Genomic DNA, 23,298 nt, shown 5'->3' on the forward strand with positions numbered 1-23,298 from the left:
TTCATAATAATAATATAATATTATGTATATAATATATATATATATATATAAAGTGAAGAGAGAGAGAGAGAATGAGTGGCCAGCGCCTCAACTCTCTCTCTCTCCTCTCTTTACTGTGCACACACACCCATACACAATTCACACACAAACAATTTACTTTGAAAATTTGAAATTCTCTCGGCGAAGAGGAAAAAATATAGAGGTAAGAATTTATATTTTAAAAATTATAATAATTTATATAATGATATTGTTTAATTAGTTCGTTTATTAAATATTGATTATATTGAGCGATATAGTATTTAATCGAAGTACTTTATGATTTTGGCTATTTAAATTAGTGTCGTATTAAATATCACATTTGCTATAAAAATGATATAGTTGGGTAATTAAAATATTAGATTTGCTAGATTTAATTATTATTATAGCTAATTTATATAATTCCATCGGAATGATTAACCAAATATGTAATTCTATGAATTATTGCTTAATTAAATTGTATAGCAACGATAAATTGACATAAAATTCATAGAAATATTTCAGAAGTTATATTTTAGAAATATTATGTTATGAAAGAGAGAAAATGAGGTTTCAGTGGTAATGTAATTTATGAATGTTATTAAAAATGATAGTTATAAATATATATGGGGTTTGATTAAATGAATTCTTATGAATTAATTGATAAATCAATTATATGATTGAGAAGCTTAGAAAAGGTAGTTATTTCAAAAAGAAATGGAATAGGGGTTGGACTTTAATATAAATAGAATATTAAAAGATTGGTGAAAAATGTACGAATATTATATAATAGTTTATTTAGAGTTTATGATATTGTATATATATTGATTATACGTATAATATTCTATTATAGGACGTGACGACAAAGTAGAGGGTTGAGCAGTCCCTCGTGAAACTGAAGCATTTTGGGATATAAAGTAAGTATAGCTAATTGAATTTATATATATATATATATATATATATTTATATGTGTAGTATTGTTTATATTATATATATTGGTTTCTTGGATGCGAACGTGGACTTGGTTTTATATTATTATGCGTGGCTTTTGTATATTGATTGTTTATATAATTAGTTGTGGATTATTTGTTAGATTACCATAATATTGGTGAAATTGTTACTATGTGATATGTGATGGTAATGTAGAGATATGCGGGATATGATTATGTGATAATCATATAATTGATTGTTGATGAGATCAAATTGGGAGTTGTTATTGAAAAAGTGATTATTATAAAGAATAGAATGACGATTGTGAGTTGAAATAAAAGATGATGCTTACCTAGTTGGGAACACAGTCAATGGTTTATGAAAATGTGATTGATATTGAGATATGAAAAATATATAAATTAAGCTAGGTACCATGGCGCGTAGGGTACCGGGGTATTCCGGGCAGTGAGGAATATCCTGTGCCGTTAGCTACACACTGGGGTGGTATTGGGGTACCATGTTTGTTGTGATGTCCCGTACTGATATTGCTACACAGCTGAAGTAAAAGAGTGTGAGGATATCACACAACGGGTATCCTATGTTGTATATGATATGATGATGGCCGGCGAAACCATTGACTGATGTACTCCAACTAGAGTAAATGGGGCCCTTAACTAATAAACGATAACGTCAGATATTATATCGTGGATTGATTTACAGTTGTGAGTATGTGTTACTGCTTATATCTGATGTTGCTATATGACTAATGACTGTTAGTCAATGTGACTGCATGTACGTGAATTGTTGGCTGTGTATATATATAAACTGATTAGCTATACTTATTGAGTAGGCAGCTCATTCCTTGCCACGTACTTTTTCAAGATATAGGTCACACTGATTAGCCACATTGGACTTTGAGTGGTACCGTCGTCTTTATTAGGTGGGTCAGCCGTGACATCTGAAGCCAGAGTTTTTGATTGTTGGGTGTTAAATATTCTGGTCTTTTATTGGGATTTATGTTTTAAGTTGTCGTATGATTTTTCTTGAGGTTATGTACATGAGAACATCTAGTGAGGGTAAATATAAACTTTTGGAGGTATCTATTACCTTTTGTGGTATATATATATATTTTTATATATATATATATATATTATATTGATAAATTAGAATTTATTTTACGGGTTGAAAGAGAATTACTTATAAAATGAGTTCTGATTAAAGAAAAGATGGAATAGTAATAATTAGATGTAGCGAGTAGGGGGTGCTACAATGTAAACATGCGCCACTTGGTGGCGGAGCTTATTGGAGTCAGCTAGGAACTGAAAACTAATCCTGCGAGTAACACAAGATGGGAAGCAAGAATTGCATTTATTGATGTGAGATAATGCTTGATTACAAGGATAGCAACCCGTAAATAAAGAGTAAGGATTTCATAAATAAATCTTCCTGAGGTTATAAGCATTCCATGGTCGAGAAAGCCTCCTGCCATCAGTATACCTATGCAGCAGGGTTGTGCTTTCAAACTTACGGATATGCTCAGATGGATCAGTATTACCATCAGAAGCAGGTAGGTGCGGAGGTGCTCGAAAATGAACACGGAGTTCTTCCTCCATGATGTGCTCGCTGAAGGGAATGTCATGCTCAACAGGTGAGGTCTCTTTCGTCACTTGCTGACAAAGTTCCATCATCTTTTCCTTCAATGATTGCTAGATGCCTGGGGGTTGAAGGGCAGCTGCTTCCTTGTTTGTGAAGTCAGCGGGTGTGGATCAACCCTGTTGGAGTGTTGGCGGCTCCTAAGGTTGGATCTGGAGCAAGAGCATTGGCAACTGTTGCATTCAGATCTGCTGATGGAATAGTAGGAGTAGCTATAGCAGGGAGGGAAGAGTCTCCCTCGAATGTACCGAGTCACCTCCATTGTTGAAATTTGCCATTTCTCAGGTAGCAAATAAGATCTATAATTTTTTTAATTTTTGCAATTTTGGTCCTTCAGACGTCGGAGTTTGCAAATATTACTGGAAAAAAGCATGGCCCCTCATGTATTTTTTTAATGGGAATAATTATATTTACACCCCTTGATCAATTTCTACCAGCATGGAAGAAAATTTTTTATCCTGTATTTTTTGCATTTTGACATTCTAGCCCTTTATCTTTCTAGAGTAGGAATAAGTCCTGTAGCTTTTAATTTTTCACATTTTTGGTCCCTTAAATTGACCAAATAAGGACAAAAACCCCAAATTAAAAACAACACATGAGGGGCACGTGCTTTTTTTTCGGACAACATTTACAAACTCCTATGACTGAAAGATCAAAATCACGAAAATTTTAAGTTACAAAACCTATTTACTACGCTAACAAAATAAAATTAAAATATAAAAAATACAAAATATACATTAAAAAATTGTATTTAATCCCTTTTTTCCTTTACTGTAGGTATCTGTGTAAAAAATATGAACTGATGTTGATGGTTCAACTGATTATGAGTATTAAATAATTAAAGCATCAAAAGGTGTTATTCCGTCACAATCAAACAATTCCTGAACAGGAATTTTATGGATTTTTTTTAAAAAAAGTAATATTAATGGAAACAATTAATACTATGGTTCTTAATTTAAATAAACAAAGAAATTGAAATAAGCCTTCATAAGGAAAAATGTTTAATGTTTTTTATTTTTTTTAAAGCCATGTACACATTTATTCACACATGAATCAATGAGTTTTGAACTCAACATTTAAGATAGAATTGCTGATTTGTAATATTAGTCTCATGCTTTTTAAATTAATCAATATTAGTTCCAAAATTTAGAATAATGCTAGAAAGTTAGTCTCATCGTAAAAAAGTTACAACATTTGGGATTAACTTTGCAATATTTTTTTAAAATTTGTTACTAATATTACAACCATGGACTAACTTTGCAACGTTTTTCTAAAATATAGGACTAATGTTAGCTATTTTAAAAAGTATGGAATTAATATTGCAATCCAGCCTACATTTTGGAACCGAAATTAAGATTTGGGACTGAACTTGCAAATTTCTTGGAATTATAAAATATAATATGATGAATTAAAAAATAATAAGATCAAAATCACAAAAAAAAAAAAACTAATTTGTAGGACGTAAACTATAATTATCCATCCTCAACCATTGGAGTGTCACTTAAGGAACTAAATTAATAATTAAAGATCGGAATTTCTTATTAGCTGATGATAACTTGAATATTATATACCTGCAAAATATTCAAATAAAAAAATAAATAAAATAACCACTTTTTATTTTTTAAAAGTGAGCTCTCAGAAAAAGATATTAAAATTAGTTAATTAATTATATACATATATATATATATATATCAATAATTCCAAACTGAAACATATATACATATCCAATAGGAACAAAAAAATTACAAGGAACTATCCTTGAAATAATCTTACGGGTAAATTAAGGTTATTTTTCTATAAGTTTGGTATAATAATAAATATTTTCTCATTATTTCAAAATTTATAAATATTTTTTTAAATAAAAAATAATTATGTAGTTCTTAATGGTGAGGAATGTCCAAACCTTGTTTAAATTATTACCGAATTTGAAAAATTACGTTTAAATTTCTTTTGATTATAAATTTGATCGAGCTCAAACGAGCTTTAATTGGATCAAATATGACTCGGACTCGAGTAATTTGATACTTTTAATATATCTTATTATTTTTGCATTGATTGGATCGAGTTTGAAAGCTTCTCGAACAAATTTTTCATACGAACTTTTTTCGATAGATTCCAATCGAATAATTTGATTTATTTTTCTGAGGCTAAGTAAAATCATAAACCATTTACAAAGAAATTGTCTTCACAAGAGTTGTAGAGTCAATGAGGGAGTAAGAGTATAGAATTCTTGCCTTTCTCTCGGACATTGAGTACTAATTCACCAGTAGACAAAGATCTCTTCATTGAAGAACCAAAGCTGGTCTCATCTTTCCACACTTGCAAATCTTGATCAACTTCTCCAATTCGGACAACCTCAGATCCCACAATCTTTCCTTGGAACGTAAACGTACCTAAAGAGATCGATCGTCTGAACACTTTAACATCCTCTGTGTTCAAACAAACTCTAACTGGGCTCTTTGCATCACTATCATCGAATTCATGATCACAAACTATACTAACGACAACCTCCTCGTCCCCGCACGTCCTCTCTCGATCATCGTCCACCTCAAGAACCAAGGCGTCGACAACGGGCCGTTGCACCGCATAAGCGTCGAGGTTAAGCGCCGAGGAGGTCTGAACGGGATGAGCTAACGCGATGACGTTGGCACGACACAACGGGCAATTCGAGTGAGACTTCAGCCATGTATCGATGCAGGGCAGGTGAAACGCATGGCTGCACTTGGGGAGGAGCCGGAGCGGCTCATCGTCCCGAAACTCACTAAGACAAACAGCACAGTCGCTTCCTTCGATTAGGCCATCGCCCTTCTGGTACTTGCAGACGGTGATCGTCTTGATCACGGCCTCATCTAGCCCGGTCGAGGCGGCCTGCCATTGATCCTGAGCTATTGATCCCTCATGATTCTCATCATTTTCTAGGCCAGTGGATTGGTTTCTTCGTCTGCAGAAACGCGTGACGACGGTGTAGTAGCTGACGAGGAGGAAGGCGCTGGCGAGGACGCCAATGATGGCGATGATCAGAGGGGAGAGGGTGGTAGCGGAGTCATCGTCGGGCTGCGGTGGAGGGAAGATGAAGTAGCAGAACTGCGGGCAGTATATGCTGCAGATACCTTGTGAACAGTCCTTGTAGTTGTCATAAGGTGCCCAAGGATTGGGATTTCCGACAGAGCCCATGTTCAAGAATCCTCCTTATGGTCTGGAAATTATGTACTTAATCTGTGTGCATAGGTTTCCATGTTGATCAAGAGAGATTTGGAGGGGTTGGGGATTTGAGAGGTTGAGGGAAGTGTAAGCAAGCAAAAGGGGCTTAGAAGTCAAGAAAAGTGAGTCGAAAAGGAGAAAGTAGAAGTTGATTGTTCCCTGTTTTTTCTTGCAAGAAGTTCTGACACAAGTTTTCTTGGATTTCTCATAAAGCATATGTCATTTATTTATTTTTATATGGTTTTTGTGATTTTTTTATTGATAATTTGTAAATTTTTTTTAATTTTGCTATGTCTCAATAAAGAAATTTTAGTTCAAATAGAATATAATCGATTACGGAATCATTTACATAAAAATTGTAATGTACTTGTCATGTGATAGGTGTACAATTAAAAGAGAATGACCAATTAAATTAGAATGCTAATTGCACCTATGACGTAATTGTAACTATGTTCGAGATGTAATGAATTAAAAAAAGGAATAATTACAAAGCCCTTCCTGAAATTTGGTGTAATTACATCTAGTAACCCTGAGAATTTTGCTTCCGTTTAATAAGTCCTTTAAATAGTCAAAATTAACTGAATTCCTAGATATTAATAAAAAAAATGAATAAAAATCGATATTTACCATCGATTGACTTTTTGTAAACTGAACTACCCTTATAACGGTGAGGATATACCTCACCACATGCATTAACATGTGATGATGTAAAAGAATAATTTAGTCATACAGAAATTTATTTAACCTGCAATAAAATCAGTAAGAAGTCAATCGGAGGTAAATATATCTTCTAATCCCCTTTCTTTGTCGATATAATCAAATTCGGTAGAATTTTGGCTAATGGAGGGACATATTTGTTAGACGAAAGCAAACTTCAGGAGTACTAAATGTGATTTTTCAAATCACAAAAAAATTATATATAATTACACCAAATCTCTGGAGAGAGCAATGTAATTATCCCTTAAAAAATAAAAATAAATATTAGGGAGTAGTTGTTAAAAAGTTTATCCAAAATAATTGAAACTCTAAAAACTACTATCATCAAGCTAGCACATCATCATCTACTTTTCCTTGTTTGAGATGATGTGGGTTGGGGTTGTGAAGAATAATGCTTAATCAGTTTTGATTTTAAGTACAGTCCAAGTTAGTTGGTTGACATTGATGTATGGAGTCTCTGCACCACACTTCAACACAACTCCCCATCCCAACCACCTCTATTTTTTGGCCTATCTCACTTTGATATTATATAGTAGGAATATTTATATTTAGATTTTTTTATAAAATTATATTTACTTTCAGAATAGTTTAGAATTGTACTTGTAGTCGTTCGAAAATTTATTGTTTATATTTGATCCCATTTCATTACGATTTGGATGAAAAATACTGAGTTTTAGCAAGAAAAAATTACATAAATTTTTTATTTTATGCCTCATTGAAGATTCCCATGCAATAATTTTGTACTTATAAGAAAAAATATAATTATGTTAACCTCACTCGACATATTTGTATTACATTTATCCCTTTATAAGTACATAAATATACATAACAATGTTAAAATTTATGTAATTTGTTTTACTAGTGTCGGCTTCTTCTGTTCAAATCCTAATGCATGAAAGTAGGTTAGGTGTAAACGGATAATTTTTAGAGGGGTACAAGTGCAATTTCAAAACTTTTTGGGGGGAAAATATAATTTTATATTTTTAAAAAGATGGGGGGGGGGGAGGGGGTTGTTGATGTACTATTATTATTTATAAAATTTTAATTTTTGTATAGTGTTAATTACACTTAGATTCTTTTTAAAGTATAAAATAATACTTTTTTCCAACAAAAGTTTCAGATTTACAATTACACCCCATCCAACAATTCTCTGTTCACAACTATACTATTACCGTTAGAATTTAGACATACTAATATCAACGTCAAATTTACATTAACTTTTAATTTTACTCCTTATTCGTTATTTCATATTAATTACTGATAGAAATTATATATTTATATTTTTATACTTAAAACGCGATAAATATAATTCTTAAAGCGGGAGCAACTGTAATTTAAAAAAAAATAGAAAATATTGTAATTTTACATTTTAAAAAGGTGTCCGAATGTAATTAACCATTTTTGTATATGTACCCTTCCAATTATTCTAATGTGATAATTGATGATATTGACTCTATTTTTATCTAATGTTGGTGAAACATAAATTTCAAAACAAGATTTGAAGATTAATACCTTGCAAATTGTTTAACTACCGACATTAAATGTGAAAAAAATGTAGAACTAACTGAATATTTATAAATAGAAATATTATAAAAATATTATTTTATTAATTTTTCAACCCCTTAAATTTTCACTTTTGATCCGTCCCTAGTGTGTGTGAGTGGGTGTGTGCGTGGGTTAAAAAAAATAAAAAAATTTCCAACTCCTACAAGAAAATGACTCAATAACAACGAAAAAAATAATGTCGAAATAATTAGCAAGTAAAATTCTCGTTGCTAATCTGTATTATTTAATAACAAAAAAATTTACTTGCAGATAAATTTAGCAACAAATTATTCAAAATATATATTAAATAATATAAAATTAATAACAAAAATTTTACTTATTAATTAAATCAACACTGATTTTAATTAATATTAAATATTTTCATAATTATCGAGTTATTTTCTTGCGGTTACTCCAGCCGACAACTTCCCTCAAGAAGAGATCATAAAGGACAAAAATGGCAATTACCAAAAGAACCTTTGAGCAATTGACATGTGGTTTCTCCTCAAATTATGCTAATGTTTTATCAAGTAGAGAAAAAGATAGGTGGGGTTCTTGACCCTAAGACACATGAGTGTGATGAAGTATGATCGCCAAGTGGGCAACCTATCACTAATAAAATTAGGGTTTTGCATAGAATACTTGGGGTAGTTTAGAAGAGAAATGGAATAGAAAACACTCACAACCAAACTTGTAATAATAGAACAATTAGTTACAATGATTTCTTTCTCAAGTTTGTTGCACCTTCCGAGGATTGAGATCACCACTTGTCCTAAAATCATGAACCATTCTCTCTTCTTGCACTTTACTAAAAAGTGGTTGTACTAAAATAATGTAAGGTGAAAAGTTCCCTTGTCTATAAACCCCATATAATATGGATCAAAATTACTCTTTTTGGCAAAGCTTTTGTCCCAATTTTGTCAAAAAAAAAAAAATGAAGTAAAATATCGTCTTAAATACGTATGATATACACGTATAATCTTGAATACCATTTATCCAGCCCGCTCATTTTGGCTTCTTATTTCCCTAATTTGCTGCAGTAACCTTAAATTTTTCCCTCCTCTCTCTCTCTTTCTTGCCTCCTCGTTCTCCATCTCCTCCCTCTCTGTACCGTCTTCCTCCTTGATTTTCTTCTTCCACTATCCTAATCACTCAATGCCATTAAGCGTCTCACTATATATACATCTTCCTCCATGACTCTGAAAGAAAATCTAACAGAGAACAAAAATATTCTCCTCCTTTATCCTAACAGTGTTCTTTATGAAAAGACCTTTGTGAAAGGAAGGGAGCCGCTTGAATGGAAAATTCTTAAATGGGGTATAACTGTATTAGTGTAATTTAACTTGGTTTTTTCAAAGAAAGTATATTTTTTTATTTTTAAAAGGAGTCAAATGTAATAAACACTAATTTATATTTCACTTTTGAATACTTAAGTTTCATTTCTTTTCCCGACGAAAGTTCAAAATTCCAACCAACAAACCGACGAACTAGCATGATACTTAGATAGAGCCCAGAAAAGAAAATAAACTTTGAGAGCATATAAACGAAAATGGATCATTTCAGTTTTGTTCCCTTAAATTAGTCGGCAAATAAATCTTGGTACATCATGTTCCGACTTCATCAATTTCAATCCTCATATTTTTTTTAAAATGATCAAAATCAGTCGTCTCTATTAATTGACTGTCTAAACTAAGGAAGAGTACATATCATAAACTAACTTAGTGGACCAAAATTAAAATTTGAACTGTAGATCTATACCAAATGAGACAAAATTACTCTCATCCATAAGGGGCTTCGGTCATTATTTTGGAAATTATAGGAAGCAAAATTGGGCTTTTATTTTAGAGTTTTATGCAATTCACTTCTTGTGATATTGCAAATAAGTAAATTATCTCATGTGAAAAAATAAAGAGCAATTTATCTCTCTATAATTTTAAAATAAAGCATTTACCTTCCTAAACAAGGAGGCAAATTGCTTCAAAAAATTAAAGAAGATAAACTGCTTCATTTTAAAAAATACAGAAAGGTACATTGCTACTTTTGTTTTTCTATAGGGGGTAATATGCTCATTGGCAATACGAGATTGCTTGATTTCTGCCTTTCATTTCATACGATTGACTTGTTTAAATAGTGATAGATGGACCAATTAACTATCGGCAATCATCAAGATAATAATTACTTGCGATCCATGCCCTTTTCCAATCACCAGACAACAGTGGGTGTAAATGTTGCAGAACAAATATAAAATTGAAAGGGCTTAATTTCAGGGGCATAACTCATAGAATCTGAAATCAATAAGGGAATTTGTTTGTGTAGAATTATGTATATCAGCTTCAGAAAACATTGTATAGCAGATTATTAGGGTTTTTGTCAGTGATTTCTTAATTATAGTTAGTTTCATATTTTATAGGCTTCTTGCTTCCTTTCCTGATGACTCATTAGTGATCTTCCTTGTGTATATATCCATCAAAGCTCATGTGTTAACACCCCATAAACAAAAAACTGTTATCATCTCGAGGTTTCTAATCCTTACTGTTCATCACTGATGTCCCAAGATTTCGAGGCGAAGCCATTCTCACAGCCACGTACCTCATAAATAGAACGCCTTCGTCCATCCACAATATAGAGGTAAGCTAGACTCAAGAGCTACTAAATGCATATTGGTTGGATATTCTCCAAACAAAAAAAGATATAACTAAAACATCTCTCTCCCCTATCCTTGAGTCAAGTGAACTACCAATCACTCTTCCCATACCCTGAGTCAGCAATTGAATTGCTTTTTTTATACAAAAAAGTAAGGACATTCAAGTGTACACTAGGAGAAAACTGAGCCCAAATGCATCCCCACTCACTAAAGTCAGCAGACTTCCAACACAATACCTAACTTTGAAGAAAGATCGTAAGGTAATATAAACAAATATTTTTCTAATTAATCTAGGTTCTGATATCATTTTAGGCGAGCATGTGAAAAACTTTTGTATTAAAATGCAAAATAATTGAAAATAGACTAAACTGCTCATTTTAAAACTAGAAAAGGGTAAAATTGTCGAAAATTCCATCTGTGGACCTAATTTAAGCAATTTTAAAAGTTACTGACTAAATTAAAAATACGCCAACTTAACGGACTAAAATTAAACATAGGAAAACTTAAAGGATCAAACAAATCTTTTTCCCAAATTATTATGATCAAATGTACTTGTTTTTAATGATTTTTTTTTATATTTTTCATCCCTCCTAAATAATAAATAATTTTATTCTTAAATATATTTATTTAAATATCAAAATACAAAAAATGTATATATTTTTTTATAAATATATAACATAATTAAAAAATCAAATTAATATCACAATACAAAAGATATTATACCAAGTTCATTTTTTCAAAATTTAAATATTTATCAATGTAAATATTATGAACAATAATAATAATATTTTTAACTAATTTAAGTTAATATTTTTAAATATATTTTAATAAATTATATTATTTACTATAAATCATATATTATACTTAAATTACTAATATAAATTTTTACAATTATTTTTAAAATTTAAAATTTTAAATCAATTTTTCTTATCACGTTATAGTTTTGCTTTTTATTAAAACTTTTTACAACTTATTTTTTTTAATTTACTTTTAATCATATTTACTTAAATTAGTTAAAAACTTTAAAAAAAAATTGTTGGCTACATGTCGCCGCCGCCCTCAGAGAAGGACAACAACGACGCTAGCAAACCTGGGGGGATGGTGGGCGGGGGGGGGAGGGGGGGCTGGGGTGTTAGGGATTAAGTTTATAAATATTTTTATTTTATATAAATAATAATATAGTTTTTCTAATTAATAATATTTATAGAATATAAATTTATAAATTTGTTAAACCTTGATCTTTAATTTTCTAAAATTCAACGATTAAAATGAATTGATTTGATCCTATAATTTTTATAAATTTAAAAAAAGATCCAACGGTCAATGAAATTATGACTAATATACAATAAACAAGTACATAACGACCAATTTGAAAAAAATTAACGCCGTTGGTTATATTTAACAGAGAGGGGAGATTGAGTTATAAAAACACAGGGGATTTTTTAACCCAATTAAAGGGAATTTTTAGTCTATTTCTAAAATATAAGGAAGTTTTAGTTGAGTTATAAAAACACAGGGGATTTTTCATGTTATTTAGTTTATATTATTTAATTAAACATAATTTGGGATTTCAAATGTGGTGTAATTTGTAGTTTTCGAAATACCCTAAGTTAGTTTTTATTTGTTTATTTATTCTTTAATGAAATATCATATGTTAATTTATATATTTTATTTTTATTTATAATATATTTTAAAATATGAAAAATTATTTAGTACATAAATACAGATACGTTTTCTCACTATGACCAGTGAAATATAAAAAAAACAGCAAATAAGCATATATATATATTATATATAAAGAAAGTTGAAAAATAAAAGTACATAGATAAGATGTAAAAAATACAAAAATAAATATTAAGTATATTTTATCTTGTCCGTCGAAAAATGTCAAAATATGATACCAAACATAGTGTATGTAATTTTCTCTCGTATTTCTTTATTTTTTCCAAATTCAATTTCCACCCCTAATTTCATATTCTCTCCCTGGTTCGACTGCTGCTTGTTTGTCTAGATTGGACTAGAGAGCACACAGTCATGCTGTGATGGACGAAACGCCTATGTAGAATAGTACTCTAACGAATCAGATGTCGCAGAATCAGCTGCAGACTGGGAGTAGTGGTGTTCCGGTGAACGAGGTGTACTGGGCTCTGGTGGCTAAGGCCGATAAGAAGTTCTCTAAGATCCGGGATTTGCCCTACTATCAACGCACTAGGTAAACCTCGAAAATTGCCGCCAGAGGTCGCGATTTTCATCTCTGTAGTCTTCTTTACTTTATTGGGTTTTGGGGGAATTCTGTTTAATGAGGATTTTGTGGGAGTTGGCCGTTTCTCTTGCTTCCGGTATGCGAATGATTCTTTCTTTATAAAGGACATATGGCTGCTAAAACTGTGTTTGTGTCTGATCACGTGAATGATCCGTTTGCGGTACTTCCTTGCACGATTGTAATGTTTTATTTCCTGTCTAGAATTGTATGTTTTTCTTCGTTTGTAGTCAACTACTGTCAGGTTCTACGGAAGCATGACTATGCGTTTTGTTTATTTCGGAGAACTGATTCTTCAATACTGTGCTCGAACAATTAGCTACTGACTGCAGAACAGAATATGGGTGGTTACCTAGTATCATTTCCGTGAATTAATGGTGTGGGAAGTACTGATGGATGCTGGAATGGAAAATAAGAGTGGTTGTCATGATATTCGAATTGATAATCTTTTGGTACTCTGTGCTGACAGCCATGTCTAGTATTGTATATTGATTACTTCTTTTTGTTAAAATGTGAACCTGATAATATACCATTCTAATGATGTTCAGATATGATACATACTTCTACAAAGTCTTTAAGGTCTATACTCAGCTTTGGAAATTTCAACAAGAGAATAGGCAGAAGTTGGTCGAAGCTGGGCTAAAGAGATGGGAGATCGGGGAGATTGCCTCCCGAATTGGGCAGCTTTATTTCGGACAGTACATGAGGACTAGTGAGGCCAGTTATTTGTCTGAATCTTATATATTTTATGAGGCAATCTTGACAAGGGAGTATTTCAAGGAAGGACTGCATCAGGATGTAAATCTTGCCAGCAAGCAGTTAAGGTTCCTTGCTCGATTTCTTACGGTTTGTTTGTTGTTGAACCGGCGAGAGATGGTCTATCAATTGGTCAATCAGCTTAAAATGCTGCTTGACGAGTGTAAAAGGACTTTCCAGGTCATTTCTCTATCATTAAATTCAATATTATATGTCCTTATTTGGTTATTAGGTTGGGGCACCTATTTGGAGTAGAATTTCATCAGACTCTGATGCCATTGTGATGCATATACATGGATATATACTACAAACAATGTGTTTCCCTATCTTCCAGACATGTATTATGGGCACACATGTGTCTTTATTCTGTTAGCAAAATTGCAGACCATGATTGTTGTTACATATGACGGATCAACTAGCAAATGTGAAGAGTTGTCTTTTCTAAATTTTGGCGAGTATACCAGGAATAGACTATGTCTATTTTGTTGCATTGAAGGTATCTACTTTATGATCTCTGAATCGGGCTGCTGAATTAGTATCTGCCGGTTGGTATATTTGGAGGAAGTGTGCAGATTAATTTACTGTAGAAATCAATCATTCTTCTATATGAAGTTCACTTTGATCCTCACACAATACCTGCCATCTACTTGCTGGAATCTTTATTAGAGTTTTCTGTGTATGCGTGCATAAAAAAATCTGCTTCATATTTCAGTTTGGCAATTTTAGAAGTATCTACGCTGCTGTTATAAGGTGTCTTTTTCGATTGATGAATGACTTGTTGCTATATCATGTGGTCTGTTAGAAATATTCATTGCATATTGCAAGATGATAGAAGCAGTTTGACTCATATATCAGTGTTGATAATTTGCTTGTCCTTGTAGTTTGATTACAGATAGTTGAATTACCTTTATATGGTCTTGTTCCCAGGAAACTGACTTTAAAGAATGGAAGCTCGTGATTCAGGAAATAGTTAAATTCCTGAAAGTTGACACAGCTTTTATGAATATCAGGCCTTTGAGATATAGTGTCGTCCTGGAACTTCACCCAGATTGTTTCCCACATGTTATGGATGCAAAGAGAAAGCTAAGACTAAGAGATGCATTATTGTGCAGTTACCATCCTAATGAGGTTTGCATTGTTTGTTCTTTATTGTGCTAACACAGAAAAAATATTTGAGTTTTATATTTTCTCCTTGCAATATTCCGTTGCTTATTGAATAATGATACTGTCAGTGCTGGAGTTTACAAACTACAGATTTCATATATTTCTCTTTATTGCTCACCAGGTCAAGTTTTCAGAACTCAGCCTTGACAATTTTAGGATGCTACAAAGTCTGGAGTGGGAACCCAGTGGTTCATTTTACCAGGCAAGCATGGCTCCCTCAAGTGGAACTGGATCTGGTGCTAGTCAAAATGGGGCTTCAGGGCCTAGTCGTGTCAATCAGGATATAACTGATCCAACTTTGCCACCTAACCCGCGGAAAGCCATCTTATTTCGTCCATCTGTTACCCATTTCATGGCGGTAGGTATTCCACATGAATTAGTTCTCCTTAGTCGTTCCTTTTCCATGCCGTCATATAACTGTACCAGGAGAAGGAACAAAGTGAATGGAACATTAATTTTTCTCTTTTGTGGATATCAATGATTGAACAACATATAGGGACACAACACTCTGATAAAATTGTTTAAATTGTTTAACATGTCAAATTGTCCGCAGCCCTTAGCGCAAATTATGCCGAAGCAACGTGTGGCCTACTTCACCATAGTCCTTATTTAATTGCAATGCTTATTGCTTGTCCCTCTGCGCTTAAGTGGTTATATTTTGTTGCTAAAATAAAGAAAAAAAAAACGGTTATACCAAAAAATTGATATTCATTTGAACTCATATAATGATGATATTTTCTTTGTTATGAAAAAAAAATGCAAATATTAAGCTTCCAGCCAGTGTTTTAGGGCCAGAGGTTGAATTATTCATTGTTAATATAATTATGATGTGTTTTAGAATGTGATATTTGCTTTTTAGGTCCTAGGCACAGTGTGTGAGGAGCTTCCTTCTGATGGAATTCTCTTATTATACCTTTCAGCTTCAGGTAATCGAACCTCTGCTTAACTCTTGAATTATTTATATAGGAAGAAGTGGTTTTCCAAGGTAATGTTCACAAATTAACTAGGCTGTGGGTACTAACTACATTAACCAGATTTATTGTTATTTCTCCTTGTCAGAGTCTTTAATGCTCTGGATCGAACATGATAAAACCTTCGTATGTGTTCCAGGAAACAGCTCAAATCCTATGTCATCTCCATCCCGCACTGGAACTTCTATTGGTTACTCTGAACATATTATCAGGGGCTTTCAGTTTCCTTCGATAAACTCTGACTCCAGCTCTACTTATCCCATTACCACTGGATATGATAGTCCAGACCATTCTGGTTGTACCGCTGATTGCTTACATATTGGACCTCATGGAGATGGAGGTATTAGATGAATAGTATTGTGTACTTACTGTTATTGACTGAGGTATTAGATGAATAGTGTTGTGCACTTATTGTTATTAATTGTGTATTACATGGTGTTTTCATCTTCCTTAAGTGTAATATAAGAACTATGCATCTGGAATGGAACAAGTGGGTGATTCAGGAGCACCGATCCTGTTAGCATTGGATGTTGACAATATTGGATGTGGTTATTAGTGTGACTTGGGTGAATAGAGCATGGACTTAACTACAGTATTGCCTCTGTGGTGGGATAAATTTAGCTTGTTTCTCTTTTTGGGTTGTCCACATCCCAAGAACAATATCCTCTTCCCTATATAACAGTTTTTTTTTCTCTTTCCATGAGTAAAATTTCTTGATGTACATGATGCGAAACTAAGTTTCTTTCCTCTATTTTTCTGTTATAACATTGAAGAGTTACTCTAAACGCTTTTACTTCAACATCCCGGATCTTCAGCCCTGGATGGAGAGGGTATTGGGATACTAAAGAAATCAAAACCGTTGGCTGTTGCTGTGCCTTTGAAAAAAGTTATGGAAGGGAGAGCCAAGTTGGCCTGGAATTGGTGTCAGTGGTTCTCCAATAAAATATGTAATGCAGATATGCTGAAAGTATTTCATATTGTTCTATTCTTAATTGACCATCTACACAAGTCTTCGATTTCTAATCTGATAATAATACAAGATTAGGTTGGAAAACGATGAAAACATTATTCATTTTATCTCTTGTTTAAAGCAATAATTTAAAATCCTTTTCTCCTCCTAAATCATTAACTCATTATTCTTAAGCTTCAGATTGTATCCAGAAAGAGTGACTGTTGTTTCAAGTTTTATACTAATGTTATTTCTTTTGAGTTTTATTTATTTATGATTTATTCTTTCAAGTTTTATACTAATGTTAGTTCTTTTGAGTTTTATTTATTAATGATTTATTCTTTCAAGTTTTATACTAATGTTAGTTCTTTTGAGTTTTATTTATTTATGTTTTATTCCAGGTATGAATTGCATATATCCTTCTGATTTACTGCCCTTTACAAGAAGGCCCCTTTTTGTAGTCATCGACAGTGAAAGTAGTAAAGCATTCAAGGTAAGTCTTACTAAGACGGTAAGAGCAGCCTTTTGCTGTGTAATGACTAGTTTGTACATACAACAGCCTGTCAGGTTGAGTGCATTGTCAACTCTATATCTACTTTTATCAGTTGATGGGATGGGATGTGGTAAAAATCACATAAATGTCATGTTCTTTTCAATTAAAAGAGGAGGCTACTGCTTTTATCACTGTCTTGAAGTTATTGATATTCTCATGAGGATCTTAAAAAAACTCATCATGTCTATAGGATTTAAGTTTCTCCTAGACCCAGTAGATATTACCATCTTGAAGTTCAGTTCTCCCCTTAGGTAGTTAGATTGTGTATAGGATCTGGATGGTGGTTGAATATCTCATTTCGTTGATTATATTAGTACTGGATGCTTTGGTATCTATCTAGTGGGATCAGTATGGAAATCCCTAGAAGTGGATTTTATTTGTTTTACATGTATCATGCAACTGATACTGATAGCTCAAAAAAGCAAAAGCTTGGACCCAGGAATTTTTCACTTAGTTTTATTTCTTCCTGTGCTAATTAGGTGGCATATCTAATTGGGATTGTTAATCTTCCAATAAAAATAGTTTAAGTACTTGAACTTTCAAATATTTTATGCACCAGAGTTTTCATCTACCCTACACTCAATTGCGGAAAAAATATCGTTTAGCATTTCCAATATATTTGGTGTTAATGCTTACAAATCATAGTTCAAAAACTACCAGTGACCTGTAAAATGGGTACAGTTTTTGAAACTGTGTTACTAAAGCCATTAGGATGCTTTTATGAGTAGTAAGAATTATGAAGGCTTGAGTGGCAGTTTCTTTAATACACAGTGCAAACTAATGAAAGCATGACACATAAACAGGCTATGAGTGGTGCAGAAAAAGGAGAACCCGTTGCCCTTCTACTTTCTCCAGCCGCATCATTGACATTGCCAGCCGTAGAATCCTCTCGTCTACCAAGCGGAAGCTTGTTCACCAGTTTTCTTACAGCTCCTCTGCAGTCGTTCATTCTCTTACTTGGGTTTACTGGCTCTGATATTGAAAAGGTGTGGTTGTAGTTGCTGCTGCTGGTTACTTGACAGTTCCATTAATCTGTATGACCTCAAGGGTATGCTTTGGTTTTCAGGACCTGTACAGTAAAGCTGAGAATCTGCTCCAGTCTTCATTAAATAAATTGGGATCATCATTGGCTGCAGCTGACAATCTTGATCCTGTCTGGGCTCAAATTTTACCTGATCCATTCTTGAGGCGACTCCTTCTGAGGTAATTCATTCTTTTGTGCTAACAAAAAGTAGTTTTCATACAATTGTCCATTCTAGTCTGCATAATGTGTCAACTTTGGAGTCTTAAAAAGATGTATGCTATGACACCTTTCAATTGCTTATAGAAACCTACTAGACTAGTTTGAGTAATCTAGTCAGAAGCTTTTACAGAAAGCACCTAATGATTCCTTTCAGGTAGGTCTTAGTTTAGGTTTTGACTTTGCAATAATCTTGGCCTAACAATAAAAATCTCATTTTTTACGTAATTTTTTCTGGCCTCCCTGAGAGATATCATGGGGATAGACTGGATATTAGCTGCTGGTTTAATGTTTCAAATCCATCTTTCACGCTTGGTACTAGATGAATGTTAAGGATGATATTTTCTTTTGGCGTTGCAGATTTATATTCTATCGAGCAGTATTATCGCTATATTCTCCATCTTTTAACAAGATAGAGTTCCAACCAGAATGCATGCCTTGTCTTCCAGAAGTCATGTCGCCAATGAATTCCACATGCCAAACAGTTGTCTTGAAATTAGCCAACTTGTTTGAGGTAACCAACAAATTCCTATTCTCGGAAGGAATAGTGCTCTTGGATGACTGAAATACTGAAGAGCTCCACTTTAATGGTCTTCCAATGCACTCTGAGAATAACTCATAGAATGTAAAATTTCCCAGAATGTGAGGAGCTTCTCTCTTTTACCTCAATGTTGGTTTTCACTGACCGGTTTCCTGTTTCATCATTAATGTTGGGATGGTGTTTTTGGCCGGTCATAGAGCAATCTTGCTCTCTGTTTGTGACCATCTGATGACACTGTGAGCTACCAATGGAGATTTAGCTTGTATTTTCTCCTCAAATAGTTCTGCAAAAGGTGGAATAGAGGGAAGGCGGTGAACGTGGGTGCAACGAAACAAAGTGTTACAGTCTTGGTGCAACGAAAGAAAGTGTTACAGTTGATATGCCGAGTTTCTCAGTGTGGTGTATTCTTTACTTGTGTACCTGTACAATTTCCCTATTTACATTACTCAGTTTCCTAAGTGTGGGTCTATGATATCTGAGAGTTACCTCATTCTTGGATTTGGCTTAGAAAGAGCAACAAGACCCATCACTTCTTGCAAGTAATTATAATACTTGGGACTCCAAATGGAACTCGAACTCTTCAAATTATACTTACTTGACATCTTCATTTCATTTCCACTATACCAAATATCAGGTGAAGCACTTCTGAATTGATTCTGGAACTAATAAAATTAAACAATGTTAGCAGTAGAATATATATTTTAGTGATGCAATATGCTAATAGTGTTGGTTATATATTACTATTACTATTATTATTATTATTATTAGAATTTTGCCATTTGACAAACACCGAAAGGACATTTATAAAATATTTCTGGGGAAGGTAACATATTAGACCTATATAATAATAATGTTATTAAAATAAAGTTACTTTTTTAGTATAAATAAACATTCCATGCATGTTCACATACAATGTACCTACTTGTTAAGGGTTATTATTATTAGGACTATGGATTTATTTACATTATACCCTTGCGGAACAAGGCCTTATATACATAATGCAGTGCTGCTGACTGCTAAGCATAACAAGGCAGGAAATCTCCCTTGGTTGGTTATTAATTAAACTTTAACAGATGGTGGAAGAAACCTTTCAACTAATTTTACTATCTTATTGCAGAAAGGTGTGATATTAGAAGCAATTATGCCTGTTTTAGATGACACCATCAGAGACATGTTTGCTGCTGCTCAAAGCTGTTTCCGGATGCTTGAAGATGGTGGAGCAGTCTCATATATCATAAATTATTCTAATATCAACAAACACGGTGCAGCTTAATTTGTTTTGGTCCTTTCCGACGCATTGACATCGATTTTCATTTCGGTATAATTATACTTTTCTTCCCTAAAGTTTGGTGTAATCATACGTAGATCCCTTGTGGTTTGGGAAATTACATGTAACACTCATAAGGTTTGCTTTTGTCTAACAAATAAGTCCCCTGTTAGTCAAAATTCACTAAATTTGACGATATTAATAGAAAAACTGAATGAAAATTCATATTTACTCTCGATTGGCTTATTAGTGATTTATCATAGGTCAAATAATTTTTTTCGAATTACACTACCCTTATAAATGGTGAAATATACATCCTCACATGTATTAAAACATGAAGACTTATGAGAGTAATTTTGTCATAAAAAGATTTATTTGACCTGTAATTAGTTAATAATAAGTCAATCGGGGGGTTAAATATAGATTTTTTTCAATTTCTTTTGTAAATATTAGCAAATTATTGAAGGGACTTATTTGTTAAATAAAAACAAACATCAAGGTATTAAATGTAATTTCTCAAATCATATAAAATTTATGGATAATCACATCAATCCTCACTTAGGAAAGTGTAATTATCTCTTTCTTCATTATATTCATTTAATTCCGGTCGGTTGTCTATTCTAGAAATCGCATATTAAGTTTGAGAAGATCACTTAACTTTATCTATCACAGCATCTCCAAAATCATGATCCTGATTTTAAAATCTTTACCAAATTGGCTGTATCTCCATCTACCATCTTGAATTATTGCAAATTAGCCGATTTCTGTGCACCTCCTCCAGACACACACCACTGCATAAACACCACAACTTCGATAATACATTGAAAAACGCCATGGCTACCACCATACTCGAAATATGCCGAGTTCCAGCTCCACCAGGCGCCGCCGCTGACCTATCGCTGCCTCTTACTTTCTTCGACATCCCTTGGCTGCATTTCCATCCAATCCGTCGCCTTCTCTTTTATGACTACCCTTGTTCTAAGCCTTATTTCTTGGAGACCGTGGCTCCAAAACTCAAAGAATCTCTATCCCTCACTCTCAGGCACTATCTCCCCCTAGCGGGCGATTTGATCTTCCCTCTCAACTCGGAGAAAAAGCCTGAAATCCAATACGTGGCCGGGGAGTCGGCAGTTTCACTGACAATCGCCGAGTCTGCTAGTGATTTCCACCATCTTACTGGAAACCATGCGCGAGATGCTGATCAGTTCTATGAGTTTGTGCCCGAGATAGATCCTGTAACAGATGAATCCGAGTACCAAAGGGTCCCTGTTGTGGCCCTGAAAGTGACATTGTTTCCGGGTCGTGGTATATGTGTTGGGTTCGCCAATCTTCACTGTCTTGGCGATGCGAGTTCGGTTGTAGGCTTTATTAAAGCATGGGCTTCAATCAGCAAACTCGGGGGGGATGAGGAGGAGTTTCTGACCAAACACGCTGAATCTTTGCCAATTCTAGACAGATCTGTCATTAACGACCCGCTTGGAATTGATACCATCTTCTGGAAAGTAATAAGAGACGTTCCTTTGAAATCATCGTCTTTTCCATTACCCACCAACCGGGTCCGGGCGACATATATTCTCCGTCAGGCAGATATAGAAAAGCTCAAGGATTTCGTCTTGGCGAAGAAACCAGGTCTACTTCAAGTCTCTTCTTTCGTCGTCACAGCGTCTTATGTTTGGACTTGCTTTGTCAAATCCGAGGAGCAAGTGGATGATGATGATGTGCTGGAATTCTTCATTTTCGCAGCGGATATACGGGCACGGATTGATCCGCCAGTTCCCGCCAGTTACTTCGGCAACTGCTTGGGTTACGGGGCGGCGAAAATCGAGCATAAACAGCTTGTGGGGGGAGAAGGGTTTGTGATTGCTGCAGAGGCTATTGCTGACCAAATCAAAAATAGGGTGAACAACAAGGAGGAAGTGTTGAAAGGTGCTGAGAATTGGCTATCAGAGATTAACAAAATGAAAACGATACGAGCATTTGGGGTGTCTGGATCCCCGAAATTCGACTTGTCCAGTGCGGATTTTGGATGGGGAAGGGCAAGAAAGCTGGAAGTGGTTTCCATTGATGGAGAGAAGCATTCCATGTCTTTGTGCAAGTCAAGGGATTCAGAGGGAGGATTGGAGGTTGGCATATCTTTGCCAAAGGCAAGAATGGACGCTTTTGCAGCTATCTTCGAAGAGGGGCTAAGGTTTTGATAGTGTATGTTACTTGTTCTGGATAATTATCGTCATCTGCTTTTGATTGTTGAGTGCCTGTATACTTTCATTTGAATTAAGGGATAATTACACTCCGCTTTGATGAGATTTGGTAAATTAGACGTACACTTCTATGATTTGAAAAATTACATCTAGTTCTCGTAGGTTTCTTTTATTATAATTTGCTGATACTAACAAAAAAACTGAAAGAAAAATTGATATTTAATATAGATTGACTTATTACTAACTTATTGTAGGTCAAACATTTTTTTTAAAACTAAACTATCTTTATAACGATGAAGATATACCTCTTCACATGCATTAACGCGTGAAGACGTATGAGGTAATTTGATCATAAAAAAATTTATTTGATCTGCAATAATTTAGTGATATGTTAATCGAGGGTAAATCTATTTTTTTTTTGATATTTTTGTTAATATCACCAAATTTTATGAATTTTGACTAATGGAGAATTTATTTGTCAGACGAAGCAAACCTCAGGGATACTAAATGTAATTTTCAAGACAAAGGGGATCTACGTGTAATTACACCATCCTCAGGAGAGGGGAGTGTAATTATCCCTCGAATTAATGGAAGGCTAAATTGCAACATTATCTACTTGTTGTTTGAAAAAAATTATAAATATCTCTTTAATGTTTAATAAAATTATATAATTCTTTGATAGAGTCTGAAATTG

The 23,298-nt window shown here is 33.6% G+C and overlaps 3 protein-coding genes across 4 annotated transcripts; 2 read left to right on the top strand and 1 right to left on the bottom strand.

Annotated features, from left to right (window-relative positions):
• Positions 2,289 to 5,987, bottom strand: LOC105173407 (RING-H2 finger protein ATL52-like). 2 transcript variants are annotated; one of them, XM_011095129.2, is made up of 2 exons: positions 4,833 to 5,987; positions 2,289 to 2,750 (listed from the first exon to the last, which is right to left on the bottom strand). In XM_011095129.2, the coding sequence occupies exons 1-2, from the start codon at positions 5,770 to 5,772 to the stop codon at positions 2,698 to 2,700; spliced, it is 993 nt and encodes a 330-aa protein (XP_011093431.1). In that variant the 5' UTR covers positions 5,773 to 5,987; the 3' UTR covers positions 2,289 to 2,697. The 2 variants fall into 2 exon arrangements, with proteins under 2 accessions (XP_011093431.1, XP_011093432.1); XM_011095130.2 differs by lacking the exon at positions 2,289 to 2,750 and adding an exon at positions 3,226 to 4,169 and having other exon boundaries at positions 4,833 to 5,986.
• On the top strand, positions 12,647 to 19,751 carry LOC105173408 (protein SCAI). The gene is made up of 10 exons (XM_011095132.2): positions 12,647 to 12,917; positions 13,514 to 13,901; positions 14,649 to 14,849; positions 15,007 to 15,243; positions 15,745 to 15,811; positions 15,996 to 16,196; positions 17,207 to 17,298; positions 18,162 to 18,344; positions 18,425 to 18,561; positions 18,959 to 19,751. The coding sequence occupies exons 1-10, from the start codon at positions 12,790 to 12,792 to the stop codon at positions 19,161 to 19,163; spliced, it is 1,839 nt and encodes a 612-aa protein (XP_011093434.1). The 5' UTR covers positions 12,647 to 12,789; the 3' UTR covers positions 19,164 to 19,751.
• On the top strand, positions 20,995 to 22,723 carry LOC105173409 (malonyl-coenzyme:anthocyanin 5-O-glucoside-6'''-O-malonyltransferase-like). The gene has a single exon (XM_011095133.2). The coding sequence runs from the start codon at positions 21,240 to 21,242 to the stop codon at positions 22,599 to 22,601; it is 1,362 nt and encodes a 453-aa protein (XP_011093435.1). The 5' UTR covers positions 20,995 to 21,239; the 3' UTR covers positions 22,602 to 22,723.

This window comes from Sesamum indicum, linkage group LG11, assembly GCF_000512975.1.
Source record: "Sesamum indicum cultivar Zhongzhi No. 13 linkage group LG11, S_indicum_v1.0, whole genome shotgun sequence".
Classification (NCBI taxonomy): Eukaryota; Viridiplantae; Streptophyta; class Magnoliopsida; order Lamiales; family Pedaliaceae; genus Sesamum; species Sesamum indicum.

Excerpts from the sequence above, each read along its gene's own strand:
- LOC105173407 (XM_011095129.2), bottom strand. The coding sequence starts at position 5,772 with ATGGGCTCTGTCGGAAATCCCAATCCTTGGGCACCTTATGACAACTAC. Across the intron at positions 2,751-4,832 it reads ACTCAATGTCCGAGAGAAAG|ATCCAACCTTAGGAGCCGCC; the intron begins GCAAGAATTCTA and ends CTCTTGCTCCAG.
- LOC105173408 (XM_011095132.2), top strand. The coding sequence starts at position 12,790 with ATGTCGCAGAATCAGCTGCAGACTGGGAGTAGTGGTGTTCCGGTGAAC. Across the intron at positions 15,244-15,744 it reads CTGTTACCCATTTCATGGCG|GTCCTAGGCACAGTGTGTGA; the intron begins GTAGGTATTCCA and ends TTTGCTTTTTAG. Across the intron at positions 15,812-15,995 it reads ATTATACCTTTCAGCTTCAG|GAAACAGCTCAAATCCTATG; the intron begins GTAATCGAACCT and ends TATGTGTTCCAG.
- LOC105173409 (XM_011095133.2), top strand. The coding sequence starts at position 21,240 with ATGGCTACCACCATACTCGAAATATGCCGAGTTCCAGCTCCACCAGGC.